At 50.2% G+C, this 23,540-nt stretch overlaps 1 protein-coding gene and 1 non-coding gene across 12 annotated transcripts; both read left to right on the plus strand.

Annotated features, from left to right (window-relative positions):
• The first annotated feature begins 4,050 nt into the window (after positions 1-4,050).
• On the plus strand, positions 4,051-22,985 carry EIF4G1 (eukaryotic translation initiation factor 4 gamma 1). 11 transcript variants are annotated; one of them, XM_031452420.2, is made up of 34 exons: positions 4,053-4,184; positions 5,005-5,061; positions 5,300-5,393; positions 5,691-5,777; positions 6,275-6,295; positions 6,874-7,050; positions 7,262-7,361; positions 8,460-8,572; positions 9,386-9,478; positions 9,683-9,749; positions 10,039-10,875; positions 11,148-11,236; positions 11,312-11,516; positions 11,609-11,742; positions 11,869-12,027; positions 12,172-12,360; positions 12,559-12,756; positions 12,975-13,121; positions 13,331-13,567; positions 13,765-13,869; positions 13,987-14,146; positions 14,350-14,450; positions 15,051-15,153; positions 15,389-15,491; positions 15,716-15,948; positions 16,092-16,210; positions 16,334-16,506; positions 16,827-16,952; positions 17,118-17,199; positions 18,743-18,841; positions 18,951-19,085; positions 19,214-19,295; positions 19,436-19,576; positions 22,367-22,985. In XM_031452420.2, exons 3-34 carry the CDS (start codon positions 5,334-5,336, stop codon positions 22,549-22,551), a joined length of 4,860 nt encoding a protein of 1,619 aa, XP_031308280.1. In that variant the 5' UTR covers positions 4,053-4,184; positions 5,005-5,061; positions 5,300-5,333; the 3' UTR covers positions 22,552-22,985. The 11 variants fall into 11 exon arrangements, with proteins under 11 accessions (XP_031308355.1, XP_031308280.1, XP_031308290.1 ...); XM_031452430.2 differs by having other exon boundaries at positions 12,175-12,360; XM_031452438.2 differs by having other exon boundaries at positions 11,330-11,516.
• LOC116155830 (small nucleolar RNA SNORD66) lies at positions 14,195-14,270 on the plus strand. Its single transcript, XR_004139725.1, has one exon. It is a non-coding gene; the product is annotated as a small nucleolar RNA SNORD66 (small nucleolar RNA).
• Positions 22,986-23,540: the final 555 nt, after the last annotated feature.

The raw sequence follows: 23,540 nt of genomic DNA on the forward strand, positions 1-23,540 counted from the left end.
TTGGGCTAGCAGGGAGGCTGCCCTGAATGGGAAAAACTAAGACCCTTTCCTTTCTCCCACCTTCGTAATCATCTTGAAACAGTGGTTCCTCTTTAGGGACATGAACCTTTGAGAAGCTGATATATGTAATGGTTCTTTCTAGGAGGTGTATACACAAATTTTTACAAAAACTCTTAGAAACAACTTTCTAGGGCTTGTGGATCCCATATACTGCCTATTCCCACCCACCAATGCACACCCACCTCAAGCCTGTCATTCCCTGACTTTGGACTAAGGATCCTTGCTCTTAAGAGGCAGCAGAGTTAGCCTCACTCTTTCTTTTTTTGTTGTTGTCGTTTGGTGGGGGAAGGAGGGAGATTAGGTTTATTTATTTATTTACTTACTTATTTTTTAATGGAGTTACTGGAGATTGAACTCAGAACGTCATGCATGCTAAGCACTTACTCTACCACTCACCTATACCCCTCCCCTCCAGTCCCACTCCAACCGGACTTCTGTGCTGCTGAATGAAAGGGATGACCCTCTTGTCCTTTTGGGGAAGCTGCTATTTGAGAGATTCATTCATGTTAATATCTACCTCTGGGCTGTCCTTGAAAGAAGCTTGACCCTGACCTTCCTCTTAGTAGGGCAATGGGAAAGATGTGGGCTTCTTCCTGGAATGTAATCACTCGATCTGTGGTGCTTCTTCCTGGTGGGGCTGCTACAAGCATAGCTACACTGCTGTCGGGGGTGAGGGGGCTGGACCCCTGTGGATGCAGCAGAGGAGAACATGTGTCTCTCTCAGATCACTGCTAGCATTGATCCTACACTTACTGTGGGTTTAACCACTGAACAGTGACCGGTACTTAAGCCATCAATAAATGTTGAAAGAATAATTGTTCTACGTAATAATGAGATCTCACAACAACTTGGAGAGATAAGTATTATCCCTGTGTTTTGGTGAGAGGTTCAGTAACTTATTCAAGGTCACATACTAAGTAGTAGAGCCAGGATTGGAATCTAAGTCCCTGACTCCAAAGCCTATGCTTTATTCACTACATTAATGTCTCTGTAGCCTTGGAGACTTGTGAAGTGGACCCTGTTGTAGTCCAAGCTCTGGGCTAGCTGGAGATGCAGCAACTTTGGATTGAGGGTCTGCATTATCTTCTCTGCTCTCACTTGGCAGCCTGTATGAAACCTGTATAAAAGAGTGCTGGACTTGGGCGTCAGAAGACCTGTAAAGCCCTTTTAATGGGAACTGCTATAGTCTTCAGCAAATCAGTGTGTCTGATGAGCCTCTATTATCTCTACAGTGGGGATATAGTAATTGCCTGACCTGATTTTTTTTGGGAGAGTTAAGCTTTTATTTTATATTATTTTTTAATTGAAGTATAATTGATTTATAATGTTGTGTACCTCACCTGATTTCTAATGGTGATGTTAAAATAAGAAATTAGAATGTGATTTCCATGCAACTGAACATTCCTCAACAATAAAAAGAAACAAGTGACACAAGTAACAACATGAATGAATCTCAGATTTATTATTCTGCATGAAAGAATCCAGATTAAAAAAGAGAGTCCATATTCTATTAGTTCATAAATACAAATTTTCATTTATATTCAATTCTAGTGACAGAACAGCAGATCAGTGGTTATCTGTGGACAGGAGTGAAGAGAAAGATGATTACAAAGGAAGAAAACTTTTGAGAGTGATGGAATTGGTCAGCATCTTGATTGTATTAATGGTAGTGATGTATCTGTCAAAACTCATCAAATTGTACATTTTAAGTATGTATAGTTTGTCTGTAACATATCTAAATAAAGTTGTAAAACATGAAAAAAATTAGTATTGTAAACTGAAAAAAGACAAATAAAAGGATAATTCTCTCTCCGAGTCACTGATTGTACTTTAGAGTAAAATTTTCACAGTGGCTCTTAACTTTCACATTAAGTCATTTAGCAACAAATATCAACGGAGACTTACTTATTCTGCACTGGACATTATTCTAGTTTGTGGTGTGTAAATATTGAATAAACAAATCCTATTCTCACAAAACTTACATAATGGGAAAGAAAACAATTGTATTAAATTGTGATCAGTTCTGGAGTGTGAACAAGATATGCTGGGATCATTGAAATAGGGCCTAAGCACCTGGTTAAGTGAGGGGAGATTATTTTAGGAAACTGATTCTCAGAGGAAGATGAGTTTATCCAGAGGAAAAGAGGGTAGGATACAGCTGAAGGAGTAGCCAAAGCAAGAAGGCAGACAAGCTATTTGTTTTCAGAAACCATGGGTAATTTGGTTTTGCTAAGCATATAGACGTAGGGGAAAATGTGGTGGGAGACAGAGACAGGCTCAGATCAAGTTAGATCAGATTTGGAAGAGCTTTGTTGCACTAAGAAATTGATAATATCTCTCAATTCGGGCCAATGAATGAGAATAGGAAAGTGACATGACCAGCTAGCTATCTGGGTGAGAAAGCTCACCACAGAGGCCTGGAGACCAGGCAAGGGAAATGAATGCCTGAAATAGGGCAGTAGAAATGGAGAGATGGGAAAGGGCAGAAGGAAAGGGCAGAGTTTTTTTAAAGACAAAATCAACAGGACTTGATTTTGATCCAAATACCAATAGGATCTGATGTCTGATGAGATGTAACATGTGGATGGGAAGGAATGTAGGATGAATACCAGATTTTCTGGTTGGGCACTATTCATTGAAAAAGAATACATGAGCAATAACACGTTTGGAGGCAAAAGGAGGACTCTATCAAGTAAGAAGAGATGACAAATTTTATTTCTATCTGGGCATACACAATTTCAGATACCTGTAGAGTGATTAGGTGAAGATGGCTTTTAGGCAGTACCTTGTTCTGGAGTTTGAGAGTGATTTCTGTAGATTGAATCGGTCTGTAGGCAGTAACTGATTTTCACTTATTAGTTTACTTAGGGAGAAAGATAAATAAGAAGAGTAGAGAAGGGAGCCAGCTATACATGATTAAGACACTGAACTCGAAGAGTGTCACAGAGAACACTCTAGACCTGCATTTTCATTCTCATTAGGGTTTCTCTATGTGCCTACTTTGCTCTTTCTTTGGAGCTTCAATTACTCATATACAGTGGGAATAATAATACAATTCATTTCGCAGGAAATTGTGAGTATTTAATGAGATCACAAAGGTCATATATATATTCATCATTGGTGCTGAGAAAATGTTTCCTTCTGAGATTATATGTGTATATATACAAAGAGAAAAGGAGGGGCAGGAAGGAGAAAGAAAACAGCCTTCACTAGGTACTTAGGCACTGTTTTAAGCACTTTCACAAGAATTAACTCCTTTAATCCCCACAATCCAATAGAGTGAAAGCATGTGGGTAAAAGCTCAGACTTGAGCCAGACCGCCTAGTTTCAAATCTTCCCATTTTACAACATGTTCTAAGTAGGCAGGTAGTGGGTACATCGCCAAAGAATAAATAGCGGAGTTTGAAGTAAAATCCAGGCTGACTCTGAGACTCTGACATTTGACTCTAGTATGTCCCTTCAGGCGTACAAAATCTTCTGGCTACCGGGCAGGGAGGGGTTTTGGAATTACTTCTTCCCTCACTAGTGAACTTTCCATGATTGACTTCAGTTCCTCCCTGGGAGTGGCTGATCTTTATAAAAGACAAATCTACTAATTCCCTAGTTAGAATGTTTCCATCCTTTTAGCATAGCATTCAGTTTAATAGGTCTCTCAATGTTCTAATCTACATTATTTTCAAAGGCTGCCTAATTTGTATTTCTTTCCGTATTCGTACCATTATTTACTTAAGCAGCACTGAGTCTTTAATTTCAGTATTTTCAGCCCCGAGCCAGGACTTCGCCTGGCACGCAGTATGCACTCAATAAATGCTTGCTCAAAGTATGAATGAAATAAAGAACCGCGGAACAGAGACGCTGAGGGGTGTCGGTCTCAGAGTTCCAAAGTTCGGGAGGGGACACGGGGGCGGGCACTGGCTGTCACATGACGAGGCGGGGCAAATCCCATGTGCTCCGCAGCGCCCGGCGCGGCTCCGCCCTCTGCGCCGGTCACGTGGGGGCGCCGGCTGCGCCTGCGGAGAAGCGGTGGCCGCCGAGCGGGATCCGTGCGGGGAGCCGGAAATGGTTGTGGACTACGTCTGTGCGGCTGCGTGGGGCTCGGCCGCGCGGACTGAAGGAGACTGAAGGTAAAGCCGCCATGTCCGGGCCCGACCCGGCCCCCCCACCCCCTCCCCCCGCATCCGCCGCCATCCGGGCCGGGACCGGCTACCCTGCGCCGCCGCCCCGGCGCCCTGGCCCCGCGGCCCTAGCCCGGGCCCCGGCCCGCCAGGGCCCGATCCCCGGCCCACGTGTGCCCGGCCTGGCCCAGCCTGGCTGCTGGGTGGGGGTGGAGGAGCGCGGGGCCGGAATATGCGGTGCCCGCGGGCTGGGAGGGCGCCGGGTTCCCCGGCCGCTAAGTGCCACCTCGGCCCGACCCGAGGAGGCTCCGCGGGCGCAGGCACCGCGGCTCCTGGCCTGTCGCCCCCTCCCCCCTTTGCGGCCCGGCCGCCGGGAAGTGACACGTTGTTCTTTGGCACTGGCCGGCGCTGCGCAGGGAGGGCGCAGGGGAGGGAGACGGCGGCGGCGGGCAGGGAGGAGCCCCCGGCCCCGCCCGCCCTCCGGGCCGACCCTCACTTGTTTCAAAGCGGGTCCTCTTCGGCTGCCGCCCGCCTGGCCTCTTACGGCCCAACTGCTGCCTTTCCTGGCCTCCACTGCTGGGCGGCGGCAGGCCTGGCCTCTGGCCTCGCGCGGGTGCCCCCGCAGCCATCCGCGGCAGGCGTGCCTTGTGTGCCCCTGGGCCAGGCCCCGAACCCGGTGTCCCCGGGTGGGGGGTGGGGACACCACGGCCGAAGCTACTAGCTCCGTTTGTGATCCGGGAGCCTGGTGCCAGCGAGACCTGGAATTTCCGGTCTGGTTGGTCTTGGGCCCCGCGGAGCCAGGTTGATACCCCTCACCTCCCAACCCCAGGCCCTCGGATGCCCAGAACCTGTAGGCCGCACCGTGGATTTATTCTTAACCGAGGGGGTGAGTGAGGGTCTGTTTCAGCAGATCAGGGGGGTGGTTGGAGGTGATGCGGGTTTGACAAGGTGTTGGTGGGGACATAAGTTGGATCTCTTCTGCTCCTTCACCTCCTTGGCACCTCCGGGGCTCGGTGTGGGACCTAGCCGGTGTGGGACCTAGCCTTTGCTTCAACCCCTCCCCCATTCCATTTGCCTTAAGCTTGGGTCCCTTCCCCTTTCCGAGCTCCACTCTTTCCCAACAGGTGCTGGGGGGACCCTGATGTGGCACCAAATGAAATGAACAAAGCTCCACAGCCCACAGGCCCCCCACCTGCCCCATCCCCTGGACTCCCACAGGTAATTAGGGAGGAATTAGGAGAGACTTGGGTGGGAGTGGGGGAGACCAGGCAGCTGGGTCAGGAACAGGTTTCAGCCTCTGGATTTTCCCACCCCTTTCTGTGTCAGGGCAAAGTGCAGCTTCCTGCTGCCAAATTGAGACAAGGCCCCTGGGCTGTTCCCAGGGGCTGTCATGGGGAGGGTACATGTGGACTGTAGAGGCTCTTGCCACGGATCTGCTCCCCTTAGTTCACCAGCTTGAGTTTCTGCCCCACCCGGGTTTCCCCTCTTGCTGAATTCTGGTCTCCCCCCCTTCAGCCAGCGTTTCCCCCGGGGCAGACAGCACCGGTGGTGTTCAGTACGCCTCAAGCGACACAAATGAACACGCCTTCTCAGCCCCGCCAGGTGAGGGGCTGTGGGGAGGGGAGTAAGGGGCCTGGGTGGGAGCCATGTAAAGCTTAGGCCAGTTTGGGCCTAGGATGGAAACTATGAAGGCCCTGTACCTACCCAGTTTCCTGACAGTTGCTATGTGTTCTTTCATGCAGCTCTGCACTTTGCACTATTGATTATTTACAGTGGATGGTCCCTTGGGGAGTACGTAGTTTGTGGGGATGGCATTACTAGGGGTCCTGGTGCCTTGAGAATTGGGAGCAGTGCTTTGGGCCCCACTGCCAACTCCTGCTTCCTAGTTCCTCTTACTGGGAGGTTGCCATTGCTCCATTCCCATCCCTTCTTTCTCTTTGGACTATGGCAGGATACCCTCCAGTTGGTTCTTGCCTTTCTCTGTTCTCTAAATTTTTCCTCACTAAGTGGGAGAGGATTCTTGTCCTGCTTCCTTCATCCCCCCCCCCCCCATCACCTTGGGGATAATTCTCTTCTTTCCTGTCCCCATGTGCTCTCAGGGAGGATTCAGGTCTCTGCAGGTAATACCCCTTTGCTAATCGTGGACTCTCTCCTGGTCTCACCCTATCATCCACCCTAGTCAAGGACTAGACACAGGGACTGGGGGTCCTCAGGGTGGGGATTTGTTTGCGATCCAGGTCCTCAGTCTGAAGCTGATCAATGCATGTTAGGGGTAAATCTTGCAGAATGTGTACCTGGGAACTGGGAGACTGTTGCATGTTAGTGGTTAGCTTCTCAGTACCTTAGGATGGAGTAATGCATGCTGGGGAGTATGTTGCTGAAAGAGGCTTTACTTAGGCATGATGCGTCTGGATGTTAGGAAATCTCTGCAGACGGATAGCCTGGTGGAGGTGATGTGAGTATGCATGGCAGGGAGGGAGTAAATATAGAGTGCGAAGTGTGTACCTGAATTTGGAGGGCACATGTGAGTACAAGAGGCCACTTAACCATCAGTTGGTCAAGTGGGTCTTGGAAGTGTTGGTCCCCATGCTCCGAAGCCCCTGGTACTTCTCTCCAGACTACAGACGTACTGCAATGGCCAGTTTGCTGTCCACTTTCTCCCCTTCCCAATGCCAACTGCCTTCCTCCCTCCTGACAGCACTTCTACCCTAGCCGGGCCCAGCCCCCGAGCAGTGCAGCCTCCCGAGTGCAGAGTGCAGCCCCTGCCCGCCCTGGTCCTGCTGCCCATGTCTACCCTGCTGGATCCCAAGTAATGATGATCCCTTCCCAGATCTCCTACCCAGCCTCCCAGGGGGCCTACTACATCCCTGGACAGGTGAGGCTGGAAGCTACAGAACCTTGTATCCCTATCCTTACCTCCCCAACCCTGACCCTCTAGTCCCATCTCTTCTTGAGAGGTGGGACTTCCTTCTGGTCATTACCCAGAGTTGGCTTGTCTTGTCTTGCCTTACGTTCTCTTTGTAGTCTGTGGTATTCATAGCTCCCTCAACTCCTTTCCCCTCCTTCTCCCCCTTCCCCTCCACCAGGGACGTTCTACATATGTTGTCCCGACACAGCAGTATCCTGTGCAGCCGGGAGCCCCAAGCTTCTATCCAGGTGCAAGCCCTACAGAGTTTGGGACCTACGGTAAGCAGGGGAGGGAGTCAGGTGAGACTGTGTCCCAGGGAGCATTTAAACTTGCTTACTAATTCCTAAGACCTTTCCCAGGCTTGTCTCTTGGTCTAAAAATGATAGAGTTAAGAGATAGTAGGGATTGGTGCTTAATATGTAACTGGTACTGGGGGGTTGGTGGGAAGGGGATTTTATACCATTGCTGAGAGTTGGAGTCCTCCCCGTGTCAAGGGATATAGATTAGGCACCAGTTTGAGGGCCTGTTAATAAATATTTCCTGTGACTCTCATTCCATGGTTGGGGGGAACCGATGTAACATGGATTTGGGAGGTTTTTGTAGCTGTTTTTCATTTATGTTCTAGGAAAGGATTAGTCTGTTCTTTATGGCAGTGGTTTCCAAAATTTTTTGATCATCAGGAAAAATTTTGAGTATGTACCTGTAATACATGTATGCTTTTGTTTGTTTATATGTATGCACAATTTAAACAAATAACACTCATGTTGCTTGTCAAAAACAAACAAGTAGAGATTATGGATGAGATTAAAGAATGTATCCCATTTTGGAGACCATTGCTTTAAGGAAGTTTTCCTCATCCTGGGCCCGGTTCATAATGTTACTTTTTGTTTCCTTGCCCCTTTAGCAAAGGGCTGGAGACTGGAACCGGACTCAGGTTGAATGGAACAGGGTTGGCAAATCTGTTTTTATCATTCCCAGCCAAAGACCTGATTCTGTTTCAGGTTAAGTAGTTGCTCTCTCAGAGTATTTGTGTATGTGTTGCTGGGGGTGGGGTGCAAACACCATACCTTATGGGGTAGAAGAAGAACAGACGTAGTCCTGGTAGCTAGTGTGTGGTGGGGAAGGAGTGCCTGCCTACAAGGGGTGTGTGTGTGTCAGTGTCAGGAATTCTTGTAAACGCAGTTCAGACTGGTTCCCCAGCTTTGATAGACACCTAGTTCCCTTGGGGAGGGAGGTGGGGCAGGGCACAGGGCCACCTGTGGGTGATGAGAGGTTCTTGGGTGGTGGGTGGGGTTCAAACAGGCATTTGTATGTGGTTGGGCCCTGACACTGCCACTGTTCTTCCTTTCTGTGTCCCACCCTCTTCTCCCCTCAAGCTGGCGCCTACTACCCAGCCCAGGGTGTGCAGCAATTTCCCACTGGTGTGGCCCCCGCCCCGGTTTTGATGAACCAGCCACCCCAGATTGCTCCCAAGAGGGAGCGGAAGACGGTGAGTAGCAGAAAGGGGCTCTAGGATATCTTGGAAAGGGAGAATCAAGGTCAAGCACATTGTGGGTCAGGGAGCAGGAAGTTGAGGGAGATCTTCAGGTGAGAGTAGGCAGAGAATGGGGATCTGTGAAGTGCTCAGGTTCTTTAAGGTAACTAAGATTTCAGTGTAGGAGCAGCTCACGGGAAGATTGAGGTAGCTGGTGGGGAAATTCCTGAGAGACCTTGGTTCTGGGGTCTGAAAGATCTAAGTTTGGTTTTGGGTTTCTGGTGGCTAGCCTTGGAAATGGTTTGTTTTCTGCGGCCCCACCCCCCCACCCCCCCCAGTCCTGGAAGCTCTTGAGGCCTCCGCCTCTGCTCAATCCTCAAGCCCTGGGCGTGGTGCCCAGAATAGGGTGCCAGGGCTGGGGAAGCCGCTGAGTCACCCTGGCTCCACCCTCTGGATCTGGGCCCTGCCCCCAGAGATCAGGCAGACAAGCCACAAGTAAGCTGGATGGGTGCTAGAGGGGGGTCCTTGTCCCCAGGGTGTGCAGCCACTGCCTCGGGGACTGCTGGTGGGGCAGGGTTAAGGGAGGGAGGGGCATTGTGATGCCCGGGGCTGCTCTGTGAGGTCAGGGGTGTCTTAGGGATGGGGGCCAGGGCAGGGACTACAAGAGCAGCTGGATGGGTTGACAGTAGAACTCATGGGGTTTCTGGCACTCACCCACCTGCTTCCTGGTGGCGGGTGGGGGGGTTGGCCTGGAGTCTTAGGAGTGGGGCAGGGTGGAGAGGTGGGCTCCTCCTGCTTCCCACTCATCCCATAGCTTTCTTTTCCCAGATCCGAATTCGAGATCCAAATCAAGGAGGGAAGGATATCACAGAGGAGATCATGTCTGGGGCCCGCACTGCCTCCACACCCACTCCTCCCCAGGTACTGTCTGTTGTTTGAGTGATGCCCTGGCTGAGATGGCTTTTCTGTCCTGGACTCCCCAGGTTCCTTGATCTTTTCTTCAACTGAGGGATTTATTTCCCTGCTTTCCTGGATTTCTAGGCAGAGCTAAAGTAGAAATGACTCTAGTAAAGAAGGGTTGTGGGACTCTTCAGGGCAAACTTGGTAACCCTTTGTGTCCTGCAGACGGGAGGCGGTCTGGAGCCTCAGGCTAATGGGGAGACACCCCAGGTTGCTGTCATTGTCCGGCCAGGTAAGTAAGCAGATGGGGCAGAGCTTTTAATGGGGAAAGGGGTGAAACAATTTAGAATGCCAAGGAAGTGGAGCAACTTGAACCGGGTGCCAGAGAAGGCTGACTTAGGTTTTGGGTAATGGGATTTTTGAGTGAGGGTGGATTGGATTTTAGATGAGAATGGAAAAGACCTAGGTGGGAGAAGATTGTGGCAGAGCGGGAGGTGTTAGGCTGGGAATGCTTTGACTGGGAGGAGGAACAACAGCAGTGAAAGACTTGCCTTTAATTACTCGTTCTTCCTGTGGTGCAGATGACCGGTCGCAGGGAGCAATCATTGGGGACCGGCCAGGGCTGCCTGGCCCAGAGCACAGCCCTTCAGAATCCCAGCCTTCATCACCTTCTCCGACCCCATCACCACCCCCAATCTTGGAACCGGGGTCTGAGCCTAATGTTGCAGTCCTGGGGTCTATTCCTGGGGACACTATGACAACGGGGATGATACAGATGTCTGTAGAAGAATCAACAACCCCCATGCCCTGTGAACCTGGGGAGCCATACTGCCTCTCTCCAGAACCTGCTCCCCTTGCTGAACCCATACTGGAAGTAGAAGTGACGCTTAGCAAACAAGTTTCAGAATCTGAGTTCCCTTCCAGTCCTCTCCAGGTTGCCACCCCCCTGGCATCTCACAAGGTGGAAATTCTTCCTGAGCCTAATGGCACGGTCCCATCTGAAGATTTGGAACCAGAGGTGGAGTCAAGCCCGGAGCTTGCCCCTCTCCCTCCCTCAGTTTGTCCTTCTGAATCCCCCATGCCTGTTGCTCCAACTGCCCAACCCGAGGAACTGCTCAATGGAGCCCCCTCGCCACCAGCTGTGGACTTAAGCCCGGTCAGTGAGCCAGAGGATCAGACCAAGGAGGTTACAGAATCAGTGGCTCCCCCTACTGTCCTAGCTGCCACTCCAGCTGTGGCTCCCCCAGCTGCTTCCCCTGCTCAGGAGGAGGATGTGGAGGAAGAGGAAGAAGAGGAAGAAGAAGGAGAAGCAGGAGAACCTGAGAGTGAGAAGGGTGGAGAGGAACCACTCCCCCCAGAGAGCACCCCTCTTCCAGCTCACCAGTCCCAGAATTTGGAGGCGGCGGCAGCCACCCAAGGTAAGGTGTGGCTGGATGGTTGAGGTGGGGCAGGTTGGAGGGTGGGGTTCTTGTTCTTCATTGGTGATGTCCCATTTGTGCCTTTGTGCCTGGGTCAGAGAAGCCCTGTAATGGAACCTAAGGGCTTTTAAGGAATTTAAATTAAAGGATTTTAAATCTAGAGACTTAAAAAGGAATTACTGTACAGTGGCTACTTTTTATTTTTCCCAGGGGTTAGGGGTATTCCTTAAATTCTTCCCACTCCTTTTTTTTTTTTTTAATCCCCTAAATAGTGGCAGTATCTGTGCCAAAGAGGAGACGGAAGATTAAGGAGCTCAATAAGAAGGAGACTGTAGGAGACCTTCTGGATGCTTTCAAGGAGGTAAGGGAGCAGAAAGTAGCAGAGGGAGAAGGGCAAGGTTTGAGTATGGAAGTGGTCACACTGCAACCAAAACAGAATGTCCAATGGTTACAGGTGAACCCAGGAGTACCAGAAGTGGAAAATCAGCCTCCTGTAGGCAGTAATTCCAGCCCAGAGCCTGAGAGCACCAGTGTGCCCCCACGGCCTGAGGAGGCAGATGAGACCTGGGACTCAAAGGAAGACAAGATTCAAAATGCTGAGAACATTCAGCCCGGGGAACAGAAGTATGAATATAAGTCAGGTATGCTGTAGGAGGGGTTGAGAAGGGCTAGGTGTTCTTGTCAGGGCCTCAGGAGAGAACAGTGTGATTGCTTCATCCTGTTTTCCTTGCAGATCAGTGGAAGCCTCTAAACCTTGAGGAGAAAAAGCGTTATGACCGTGAGTTCCTGCTTGGCTTTCAGTTCATATTTGCCAGTATGCAGAAGCCAGAGGGATTGCCCCATATCAGTGACGTGGTGTTGGATAAGGTTGGTAGGCTTGAGGGAAAGGGGGAGTTTGGGCTGGTTGGCTGGCTTGAGGAGGAGACCGAGGTCCTGAAAGAGTGGTCAGTAGCCCTAGCCTGTTTCTGATAACCTTCCCTATCCTTTTCACAGGCCAATAAGACACCATTGCGGTCACTGGATCCTACTAGACTTCAAGGCATAAATTGTGGCCCAGACTTCACTCCGTCCTTTGCCAACCTTGGCCGACCAGCCCTTAGCAACCGTGGGCCCCCAAGGGGTGGGCCAGGTGGGGAGCTGCCCCGAGGGCCGGTGAGTGGGACTGGCAAAGGGAGTGGGGATGGTGACTCCCTGTATGTCATTATGGGGTGGGGAGAAGCCTGCCCTGGAGTGTGTGGTAGTGGTGTCACAGGTTGTGCTAACTAGTTCTGTGTCTTCTCCCCATTTCTTGCTTAGCAGGCTGGTCTGGGACCCCGGCGCTCTCAGCAGGGGCCCCGAAAGGAACCACGCAAGATTATTGCCACAGTGTCAATGACTGAAGATATAAAGCTGAACAAAGCTGAGAAGGCCTGGAAACCCAGCAGCAAGCGGACGGCAGCTGATAAGGACCGAGGGGAAGAGGATGCTGATGGTAGCAAAACCCAGGTACCTGCAAGTTGTGCTTTGGTCTCCATGTCTTCCCGAGGTCTGCCCTCTGAGCCAGCCTTACCTTCTTTGCCTCTGTCCATTCTCATCACTAGTTTCTATCTAAGTCCCCACTAACCTCTCCATCCCTCCCAGTGGCCCCTGTTCTTCTGAGAACTTCACTGGATCCTGTGTCTTCTCTGTCCCCTCTCCTCCCAGGACCTGTTCCGCAGGGTGCGCTCCATCTTGAATAAGCTGACACCCCAGATGTTCCAGCAGCTGATGAAGCAAGTGACACAGCTGGCCATCGACACTGAGGAACGCCTCAAAGGGGTCATTGACCTTATCTTCGAGAAGGCCATTTCAGAGCCCAACTTCTCTGTGGCCTATGCCAACATGTGCCGCTGCCTCATGGCGGTTAGTTTCCACTGTTTTCTAAGTGGTCTAGCTTCTCACTTCTTTTCTTAAGACTCTGAGTCCAGCTTCTTGGTTCTCCTCCAGCCTGTGCTGTTGGTGGCAGCCAGAAGGAGGCAGAGCCAGGGCCAGAGGTCTTCCTGGGTCAGGTAGTTGGAGACTCTTGGAGGGTTCTCTCTGCCCTGGACTGGTCTGAATGTGACATTCTCTTTGACATACAGCTGAAAGTGCCCACTACAGAAAAGCCAACAGTGACTGTGAACTTCCGGAAACTGTTGTTGAATCGATGTCAGAAGGAGTTTGAAAAGGACAAAGATGATGATGAGGTTTTTGAGAAGAAGCAAAAAGAGATGGATGAAGCTGCTACGGTGAGAGAAAATCCCCCAATTCCACTGCCCACCCAGATGTTACTCAGCTGCAGAAGTTGGGGTGGGGATAGTGGTGTTTGAGGGGTTTCTCTGCCTTAGGACATGAGTTCTTGCTGCTAGGTTTAGAAATCTAGCTAGTGGAGGAGAGAACGGTTTTAGCCGAGTGGCTGGGTTTCTTTTTGATGTGATCCCTGTCCCATGACCGGCAGGCAGAGGAACGGGGACGCCTGAAGGAAGAGCTAGAAGAGGCTCGAGACATTGCCCGGCGGCGCTCTTTAGGGAACATAAAGTTCATCGGGGAGTTGTTCAAACTGAAGATGTTAACGGAGGCGATAATGCACGACTGTGTGGTTAAACTACTTAAGAACCATGATGAAGAGTCCCTCGAATGCCTTTGCCGTCTGCTCACCACCATTGGCAAAGACCTGGACTTTGAAAAGGCCAAGGTAGGGGTCCTGGGATATGGGAGAGGGATATGGGAGAGCACATGTCGTATGCTGTCCACTGACAAGCACCCTCTGCAGCTGTTGTGTGTAAGTCACTGAGGCACAGTGGTGGAGCTGAGGCCTGTGGAGGGGCAGGGCCTATAGCTGAGAGGTGAGGTCTTAGAAGTTCCTGACCTGATCCCTTTGCTTTTTGCTAGCCCCGAATGGATCAGTATTTCAACCAGATGGAAAAAATCATTAAGGAAAAGAAGACTTCATCCCGGATCCGCTTTATGCTGCAAGATGTACTGGATCTGCGACGGGTATGCGTCCTCTCGTTTGCACTGTTTGTCTGCTGCCTCTGACCCCATAGCCACCAGATCCTGACACTGTTTGGCCTTCTCTGATGTAATTATCTTGTGACTGGCCTGTCCCCACAGAGCAATTGGGTGCCACGCCGAGGGGACCAGGGTCCCAAGACAATTGACCAGATCCACAAGGAGGCTGAGATGGAGGAGCATCGGGAGCACATAAAAGTGCAGCAGCTAATGGCCAAGGGCAGCGACAAGCGTCGGGGTGGCCCTCCAGGCCCACCCATCAGTGAGTTTGAAGCTGGGACTGAGGATGGACAGTGTGAGGGGTTATGCTTTCCATTGATGACTTCTTGTTAGTGCCACGTGTCTGGGCCACTGAGACCCCATGATGGAACTGAGGATCTGAGGAAAGGAGACTGAGGGCAGCCCAGGGGAACAGGGTTGCTGGGACTTACTCATTATTCCAGTGTGCTTTCCTTTTTGTCCCAGGCCGTGGCCTTCCACTTGTGGATGATGGTGGCTGGAACACAGTCCCCATCAGCAAGGGCAGCCGCCCTATTGACACCTCACGACTTACCAAGATCACAAAGGTAGGGGTGTGTTCTTTGGAGAGGGTAATAGGAGAATAAAGGGGTCATACAGGCCTTAAGCACAGGTTTGGATCTTAGTCTCCTCACTTTCTGAGGTTGGGAAGATGACAGCTGAATTTTCTCCCTTAAGACAAACTGGTTAGATTTCTAGACAGGACTGCCAACGCTAGGGGAATGTATTCGCATTGGTCTGGACCGGTGGTCAGACACTGACATGCAAACCAAATCCAGCCATTCCTTGCTTCTGTACAGCCCACAAGCTAAGGATGAAAGTTTCTGCATTTTTTAATGGTTGAACAGGATCAAAAAGTGAATGATACTGACAAATTATATAAAATTTTAATTTCAGTGTCTATAATTTTATGGAAATATAACCTCACTAATTCCTCTAATCATTGTCTGTGATTGCTTTTGTGCTGCAGCGGCAGAGTTGAGTAGTTGAAACTGTGTGGCCTGCAAAGCTTAAAATATCTAGCCCTTTACAGGAAAAGTGTGCCAGGCCCCCAGTTTAGGCCACTTGCAGCTGTGTGTGGTGGGGGATGGCTGGGGCTTTGGCTAGGTCAGACCCATGACTCTCCTCCGCTCCCTTTCCTTCCTCAGCCTGGCTCCATTGATTCTAACAACCAGCTTTTTGCACCTGGAGGGCGATTGAGCTGGGGCAAGGGCAGCAGTGGAGGCTCAGGAGCCAAGCCCTCTGACGCAGGTATGGAGGCCACTGTAAGGAGCTGAGTGGTTATTAATCAGTGCTCTTGAGGGCAGAGCCTTGTCTGTATAGAAGGCTCTCAGTATAGAATAGTTAGATAATATTGGCAGTGTGTACTTGGTACTAGGGAGTGAGCAACTTTAGTGTCGGGACTGGGATCAAGTGTCCTAAACTGGCCAGTAGGAAATAGAATGTAAGAAAATAAAGACTTTATTTGGGTTTTCTGCCTCCCCAGCATCAGAAGCTGCTCGTCCAGCTACTAGTACCTTGAATCGCTTCTCAGCCCTTCAACAAGCAGTTCCTACAGAAAGCACAGATAACAGACGTGTGGTACAGAGGTGAGGTTTCCTTGGTGTCTTTGTTCCTCACACTGAGAGTACTGAGTGGGTTTTGGCTGTTGCCATAGGAATTCTCACACCTGTAATGCTCAGAGCTGGCTGAGACTGGGGCATATTCCTGATGCCAAGGACAAGGCCTGACAATTGCTCAGCATGTCGGATAGTTGACTGAGAGGGTACCTGGGCAGTTCAGGTGAGAGATAACGTGCCTGTCTTTTTTCCAGGAGTAGCTTAAGCCGAGAACGAGGTGAGAAAGCTGGGGACCGAGGAGACCGCCTAGAGCGGAGTGAACGGGGAGGTGACCGTGGGGACCGGCTTGATCGTGCACGGACACCTGCCACCAAGCGGAGCTTCAGCAAGGAAGTGGAGGAGCGGAGTAGAGAGCGGCCCTCCCAGCCTGAGGGACTGCGCAAGGCAGCAAGCCTTACAGAGGATCGGGACCGTGGGCGGGATGCTGGTAAGGGTCTGGGACGGGGAGGGTAGGGAAGGGTATGGGCTGGTTTGGGATTAGCCAGTCCCCAGACTGTCTTCAGGGCTCCGGATCCTGTGTGCTAGGAGGACTGGAAGTGAAGAATCTCTGATCTATTTTTCTCTGCTCAGTGAAGCGAGAAGCTGCCCTGCCTCCTGTGAGCCCCCCGAAGGCAGCGCTTTCTGAAGAGGAGCTGGAGAAGAAATCCAGGGCCATCATTGAAGAATACCTCCATCTCAATGACATGAAGGTAGGCAGTGGGAGCGGTCTGAGCGCTGGTAGTGGGTGGCAAGGGGCCTGTGCTGACAGGCATGGGTGTAGGGTCTGGGCCAGACAGTAACTGCTCTCCCTCCTGTGCCCTGCGCCCCTGCAGGAGGCAGTGCAGTGCGTGCAGGAGTTGGCCTCGCCCTCGCTGCTCTTCATCTTTGTGCGGCACGGCATCGAGTCCACACTAGAGCGGAGCGCCATTGCCCGTGAGCATATGGGGCGGCTGCTGCACCAGCTGCTCTGTGCTGGGCACCTCTCCACTGCTCAGTACTACCAAGGGTATGATCAACTTCTGTGGGCCTCCTCCTTTTACATACCCACTAATTCCCCTCCTTTCTAGGACCTGTGGAACCTTGGATAAGGGTGTAGGCTCCTCTGCCATCCTGGTCAGCATTATTTGTGGCAGGGATGGGGTGAGCCACCTAAGGACAAGGAGGCTTAGCTTGAGATAATTGTCCCATATTTAGGAAATGTTCCTGAGGGGCTCCACAGTTGATCCTTTAGCCATGCCGTTGTTGCCCCAGAAGGAGGGTGGGAGTGTGTCTTTCCTAGGTGGGGTGTCTTTCGTAGGTTGACCTGACTTTGAATTCTCTTTGCAGGCTGTATGAAATCCTGGAATTGGCTGAAGACATGGAAATTGACATCCCTCACGTGTGGCTCTACCTAGCAGAACTGGTAACGCCCATTCTGCAGGATGGTGGGGTGCCCATGGGGGAGCTGTTCAGGTAAGCCCCCCTTTGGTGGAATTCAGGGGAGGTTAAGACAGGAAGAAGAGTAGGGGTGGAGAGGGAAGAGAGCTCTGGCAGTTTAGACCCGTGGGTCTAGGGAGGGGTGTGATAGTGTGTTGAGAAGATGTGGGAGGCTATCAACACTGGACTTTTCTCTTGTAGGGAGATTACAAAACCTCTGAGACCCCTGGGCAAGGCTGCTTCCCTGTTGCTAGAGATCCTGGGGCTCCTGTGCAAAAGCATGGTGAGTGGGAGTCTTTTAAGGGTCATGTGTTGAGGGCTTCTCTTCCCACCATGCAGTTTTGGCTGTTGGTGGTAACCCTGAATAAGTTTCATGGTCCTTTTGGTGGGGTGGGGTTAATGGTGATGGTAGTGCTGTGTTGGTACTTGGGAGAGGAAATGCCGAGGCTGGCACTTTTCCCTTAGGCCAGCTCCTGTCCTGGGTTCTGGCCAAGGCTGGAGAATGGGAACCTAAGGCCCTAAGCCCCTGGTTGATTGATTCATTCATTCAGTTAGCCTCTTTTAAAACATTTACCACATACTATGCAATGGAAACACAGCAGTGAATAAAACAGTTGGGAAACAAGTTGGAAGAGAGAAAAGTAAGAAATGACAGCTTAATAAAAACAACAGTGTGAAGTAAAGTGTGAAATAAGTAGTTGAAATGGAGTGCCTTAAGGACTGTGAGGTTGAGGGTGGGGGTGTCTGTTTGGTAGTTTCATGACAGAAAGCCTTCCTGGAAGGGAACCAAAGCTGCTTTGTGAAGGTTAATTTTGACTAGCGAAGTGGAAAGGTGAAATGGGAAAGGCAAGTTGGGTATGATACCTAGTGATGCATAGTTTTGAAAGAATTATCTAGAACTTAGAGGAATGAGACTTTGAATTGAAAAGAATTGTTCTTTCAGCATCATGTTAATTCTTTTAGGTAGAAATATGTAGCAGGATAATTTTTGTTTAAAAGAAAAAGCATGTTGAACTACTTATTTATTTAATTGACTCTAAGGTACCATAGATCATAGGACACTTTATTTACGCACTGCTAAGAAAGAAAAGACTTACGATCATATTTTTTAAATGTGATGATGTGTGAACTGTGTGACAACTTAAGGTTTTAGTGGTGTTAAAATGAGCGTTTTTGAAATCCGTGAACTATGGTGATTTTGTTATGGGTTGATGTCATCACTGTGAATATCTGTTACTGTGAAACAGTGATGCATTTGTCATCTCTTGCCCCTTACGGAAAATGGACTCAGGCTGCTGCTTACGTGAAGATTTCTGATTTGCATTGGGGGTGGTTAGGGGTTATGTATGCTTCTAAAATTTTCTGGACTTGGGACTCAAATAAGCATACTTGTTAGAAATTGTTTCCCCCATAAGCATTTATTGAAATAATGAAAACTAAGCTATTTAAAAAAAAAAGAAATGTAGATGAGTGTGGAAGGCTTGGATGAGATATATGGATTTGGTTGTTTACCTTTTGTGGTCCAGTAATTCTTTGAGAATCTCATGACAGCTAATTGACACTTTCCTAGAGGCTCTCAGGCCATCCCCCCTAGATCTGAGCACTGTGGCGGATGAGTTCTTGTGACTGCGGGTGGTTGTTTGACTGATGTCTGTGGTACTAGACCATAGGCATGGACGGACTGTTCCTATTCAGTACCTCTATAGCATCCTGAGCTGCTAGCAGGCATTTAGTGGGTTTTTAGTATGTATTTATTAGATGACATTTGTGGAGCTGCTAAGAGTCTTGGAGATAAAGAGTTGCTAAGTTGGTCTTATGTTTTTCAGGGTCCCAAAAAGGTGGGGATGCTGTGGCGAGAGGCTGGACTCAGCTGGAAGGAATTTCTTCCTGAAGGCCAGGATGTCGGTGCATTCATCACTGCACAGGTTTGTGGCTGGAATTAGGTTAACTCTAGCATTTGGGGCTGGCCTCTTCCCTCTTCCCTCATCTCACATGAGGTACTTACCTCTTAACTGTGGGCCTTTTTGCTTGCAGAAGTTGGAGTACACTTTGGGAGAGGAGTCAGAATCCCCTGGCCAGAGGCTGCTCTCCTCCGAGGAGCTGAGCAGGCAGCTGGAGAAGCTGCTGAAGGAGAACAGCAGTAACCAGCGGGTGTTTGACTGGATAGAGGTATATTTCTCCTGGATATTGGGGGAGACGGTAAAGGAGATGTGGCTCTTGACGTGTGGGTGGGGGCAGCAAGAATTCAGGCACAATTCAGAACTTACGGGCCATTTGTTTCTCTTTCTCCTGCACAGTCCAACCTGAGTGAGCAGCAGGTAGCATCCAACACATTAGTTCGAGCCCTCATGACAACTGTCTGCTATTCTGCAATTATCTGTAAGAGGCACCGGGGAGTTAGTGGGGCAAGGGTGGGCCCAACAGACACGTGGAGGGAGGGAGGTTTTGGTTTTTGCGTCTGGTTCTGAACCAGGTTGATGGTGCATTATTCCACTTAGACCCTGTCTTCCTCCCTGTAGTTGAGACTCCTCTCCGAGTGGACGTTGCGGTGCTGAAAGCGCGAGCGAAACTGCTACAGAAATACCTGTGTGATGAGCAGAAGGAGTTGCAGGCGCTTTATGCCCTCCAGGCCCTTGTAGTGACCTTAGAACAGCCTCCCAGTAAGAGCCAGACCACATGGGTGGGGGTGGGTTGGAGAAGCTACCAGACAGTAGGGGGCAGTCGTGGAAATGGTCTCAAGCCAAGAAAAGTGAGTGGTCATTGGAGAGCAGAATACCCCGATGGTTCAGTTTTTCCCCTGCAACACTTGTTTCCTTACCTACAAGTGGAAGGAGTTAGATCTGGGCTTCAAGATTATCTATTTTGTGCCTAGCCAGCTGTTAGATGCCTGGAATGCAGAGGTGATAAATGGTAATATTTCCCAAGTATCGTGTATTCTCTCTGCCTGGCACAGGGCTGGGATACTTTTCTTTGCCTCAATTCTCACAACTATTGTTTAGGGTAGATGATGTTGCCCCCTTTTCCCTATTGGGAAACTGAGGCTTAGGTTAACATGCCCGAGGTTATGTATTCAGCAAATAGGTATGTGCCAGGACATTGGGATATTGGCAGTGATTAGGTCAAACATAATTCCCATGTTGGCATGGGTTCAGATGATGTTGGAAGATGGGTCCTGCAGGATGCTCTCTGGGGGAGTATACCTAGTCAGAGAGAATGAGTGGGAATCGACAAATGGGGGCTGAATGACAAATGGGAGGGGGAGAGTTGACAGGAAAGAACTGTGTATGTAAAAGAAGGCCCTGCGGTAGAAAAGAGGACACAAGGTAAAAGAACTGCTGAAAGGCCAGCGTGGGAGAGCAGAGCAGCCAGTCATGTGCAGCAAGATGGGTGGAGAGATGGACGTGGGCAGGATATGCAGGGCTGTGTAAGCCATGGGATGAGTTTTAGGCTTTAGCCGAAGGACAGGGAAAGGCCTTTGTGGGATTTTAAGTAAGGATTTTACACATTCTCTTAGTTTTTAGATCATACTTGGCCATTAGTGGAAATAGTGGTTTGGAGTAGGGTGAGTGTGAATGTGGCAGGATCAGCAGATCATGAGCATATTGGTAGTGGCTGAACCTCACTGGTGGCAATGGAGATGGGAGACAAGTGGGTAGATTCAAGACGTAAGTAGCTGGGTGTGGGGGGGTGATGAGAGATTGGAAGTCATATATGACTCCCAGGATGGTTTTAGCAGGTGAGATGTTAGGGTGCCATTCACCTGGCAGTAGGGAACACCAGATCAAGTTGAGTTTGCTCATGCTGAGTTTTTGGTCCCCTGCGTGGGGGTAATCACAGATCTCAGGCAGACGGCTGGGTATCTGAATTCATTTGGAGAGAGGAAGAGGTCAGGGCTGGAGGCCAGTCTCTTGAGTTGCTGGCACAGGGCAACTAACATACGTGTAAGTCACAGGAGGGTATAGGATTGCCCACTGGATGGAACCTTAGGGAGGTAGAGGTCCTACAGGGAGGGACCAAAGGACAGAACCCTTTGAACAACAGGCAGAGTAATTTTAGGAAAGGGAAGTGGTCAGTAATACTTGATGCTGTTTGAGAGTTCCACAGGAGCAGGCCTGAAAATTAGGGCTTCTGGGGTGTGAAAACATGGAAGCCACCCTGGCAGAAACAGTATTTGGGGGAACAAGGGGAAGAATCTGGATTGGAAAGGATAGAATAATATTTGACGGAACCAGGAATAAAAGAAACGAAAACAAGTGTAGACGAAATCTTTGAATTCAATCAATCTCTTGTCAAAAGGCAAAAAAACAAAACAAAACCCAAAAACCACTTTTGTTCGGCTGTAAAGAGATAGTGGTTGTAAAGGAAGATGTTTTTGTGTTTAAACGAGAGAAAGTTGGGCTTGAAAATACAGGGCAGAAAGGATATTTGATTGTATAGGGTCCCCAGGGTGGGTGTGCATGGGATTTGGAGAACAAGCTTTGCTGCTATTGCTGTGCGATGGGGGTGGGAAGCTGTCCACAGGCAGTGGTTGTGGATTTGAGAGTGTGTGTGCCCTGAGGAACATTCTGGCTTACAGCTTGTTTTAGGCAGCTCAGTCTGCGTTTCACCCAGGCCTGGACCTAGATCTATTCTTTTACTGAGAAGAAATGTATTCACTACACAGCCTTCCTTTGCTTTAAGGAATGTAATGTTTGCTTTGGAAAGACTGCCAGTGCAGTGTGAGGAATGGGATGGATTATGTTCAGGGACTATAGGACAAGTGCTTCGGAAGGCTTACGAGTAGCTAGGGGTGCGGGAGAAAGGGGGTCAAAGCAGAGGGTGCTTGAATTGAGCCTAAATGAATTGCACTAGGAAGGTGATTAAAATGTGACAAGAGAAAGGATGTTCCTGGCAAAGGCTATATAGCTTGTGTGGAAGTATCAGGGCCAGAGAAGGGTGTGTGTATTCAGAAGATGTGTGAAAAGTAAGAGGAGGTTGAGATCAAGAATTTGTCAGGTATACCACAGCAGCACATTTTGGGTGGCATGTCTTGAAAAGAAAAAAAGTTTGTCAGGATCTGTAATGGGGGCCAGTGAATGAAGTTCCAGTTTATACCCTTGAATTTTGTGAGAGATACATCTCAGACTTCTGTGATTCCCCAAATTCAGGAGTACAAATTCTGCATAATTTTCTCCATTTATATATAACTTGAGTGGAGAAGTTTGAAGCTGCTGGGGTGAGGCTGGGTAGGTGTTTTAAGTGTTGGCCAAGTGACTCATTCTTCCACACCAGTCTCTTAGATTATGAGATTAGCATCCTGTCAGAGACCTAGTCGCTCTGGAATGACCAGACACATTTGAACACGGTGGGTCAGGACTGTTTCAACGGTGGAGCTTAGGGGAGGGATCCCTGGGGAGGTGGGATGGGGGTGGGAGGAGTATGTCTCTAACTGTTATCCTGCCTGCTTGCAGACCTGCTTCGGATGTTCTTTGATGCGCTGTATGACGAGGATGTGGTGAAGGAGGATGCCTTCTATAGCTGGGAGAGTAGCAAGGACCCCGCTGAGCAGCAGGGCAAGGGCGTGGCCCTTAAATCTGTCACAGCTTTCTTCAAATGGCTTCGTGAGGCAGAGGAGGAGGAGTCTGACCACAACTGAGGGTGGGTGGGGCCGGGGACTTGGAGCCCCATGGACACTCGATGGCCAAGCCAGCCGCCCGGACTGCAGGGGGGCGGCAGCAGCGGCGGTGGCAGTGGGTGCCTGTAGTGCGATGTGTCTGAGCTAATAAAGTGGCTGAAGAGGCAGGATGGCTTGGGGCTGCCTGGGGCCCCCCTCCAGGATGCTGCCAGGTGTCCTTCTCCCCCTGGGGCACAGAGATATATTATATATAAAGTCTTGAAATTTGGTGTGTCTTGGGGGGGGCACCACTGCCTGCCCCTGGGGTCTTTTTTTATTTTCTGAAAATCACTCTTGGGACTGCCGTCCTCGCTGCTGGGGGCATATGCCCCAGCCCCTGCACCACCCCTGCTGCTGCCTGGGCAGGGGGAAGGGGGGGCACGGTGCCTGTAATTATTAAACATGAATTCAATTAAGCTCACTGCCTCTCTGCTTTATGGCCTGCTCCCTCTGGAGACGGAGTCTGGATAGGTGGGCTGCCTCCTTTCCAGAGCTGGCACTGTAGCACTTCCCGGTGGTAACTTGGCACCCCTCTTGCCTCTTCCCCTGTCCATGATTGCGGGGCTGGGGAGTCGCTTTCCTAGGGGGTTGGGCCTTCAAGGTGGACATGGTGGGGTTCCCTGTTGATAATAAGGAGGGGAGATTGGAGACATAACTGTGGGGGGGAGGCTTCATGGAACACACCTGCTGGTCTGTGTCCTACCGGAATGTGACGCAGACGCCTGCGTGTGAAGGCCCTGGATTTCAGGCTGTTTATAGCTGAAGCCCTCTATGGCTTCGATATCTCTCATCTGAAATAAGGGGGCCAGATGCACCGAGGTCTTCCGTGCATCCCCACACCCCGAGACCCAGTGAGTCTTTGTCCTTGCTTTGTCCCATTGGTATCCCCGTCTCTTTGGGTCTCTCCGCTGTCAGCTTTGGGAGCAGAGGACGAGCATTTTCGCTGGACTCGGCTCCAGGCTGCCCCTGCG

Source organism: Camelus dromedarius, chromosome 2 (genome assembly GCF_036321535.1).
Source record: "Camelus dromedarius isolate mCamDro1 chromosome 2, mCamDro1.pat, whole genome shotgun sequence".
Classification (NCBI taxonomy): Eukaryota; Metazoa; Chordata; class Mammalia; order Artiodactyla; family Camelidae; genus Camelus; species Camelus dromedarius.

Bases quoted from the DNA above. Each gene is read 5' to 3' on its own strand.
- EIF4G1 (XM_031452420.2), top strand. From the start codon at position 5,334: ATGAACAAAGCTCCACAGCCCACAGGCCCCCCACCTGCCCCATCCCCT. The intron at 14,451-15,050 runs GTAGGGGTGTGT...TTCCTTCCTCAG, and splicing joins GACTTACCAAGATCACAAAG to CCTGGCTCCATTGATTCTAA. The intron at 16,507-16,826 runs GTATGATCAACT...TTCTCTTTGCAG, and splicing joins ACTGCTCAGTACTACCAAGG to GCTGTATGAAATCCTGGAAT.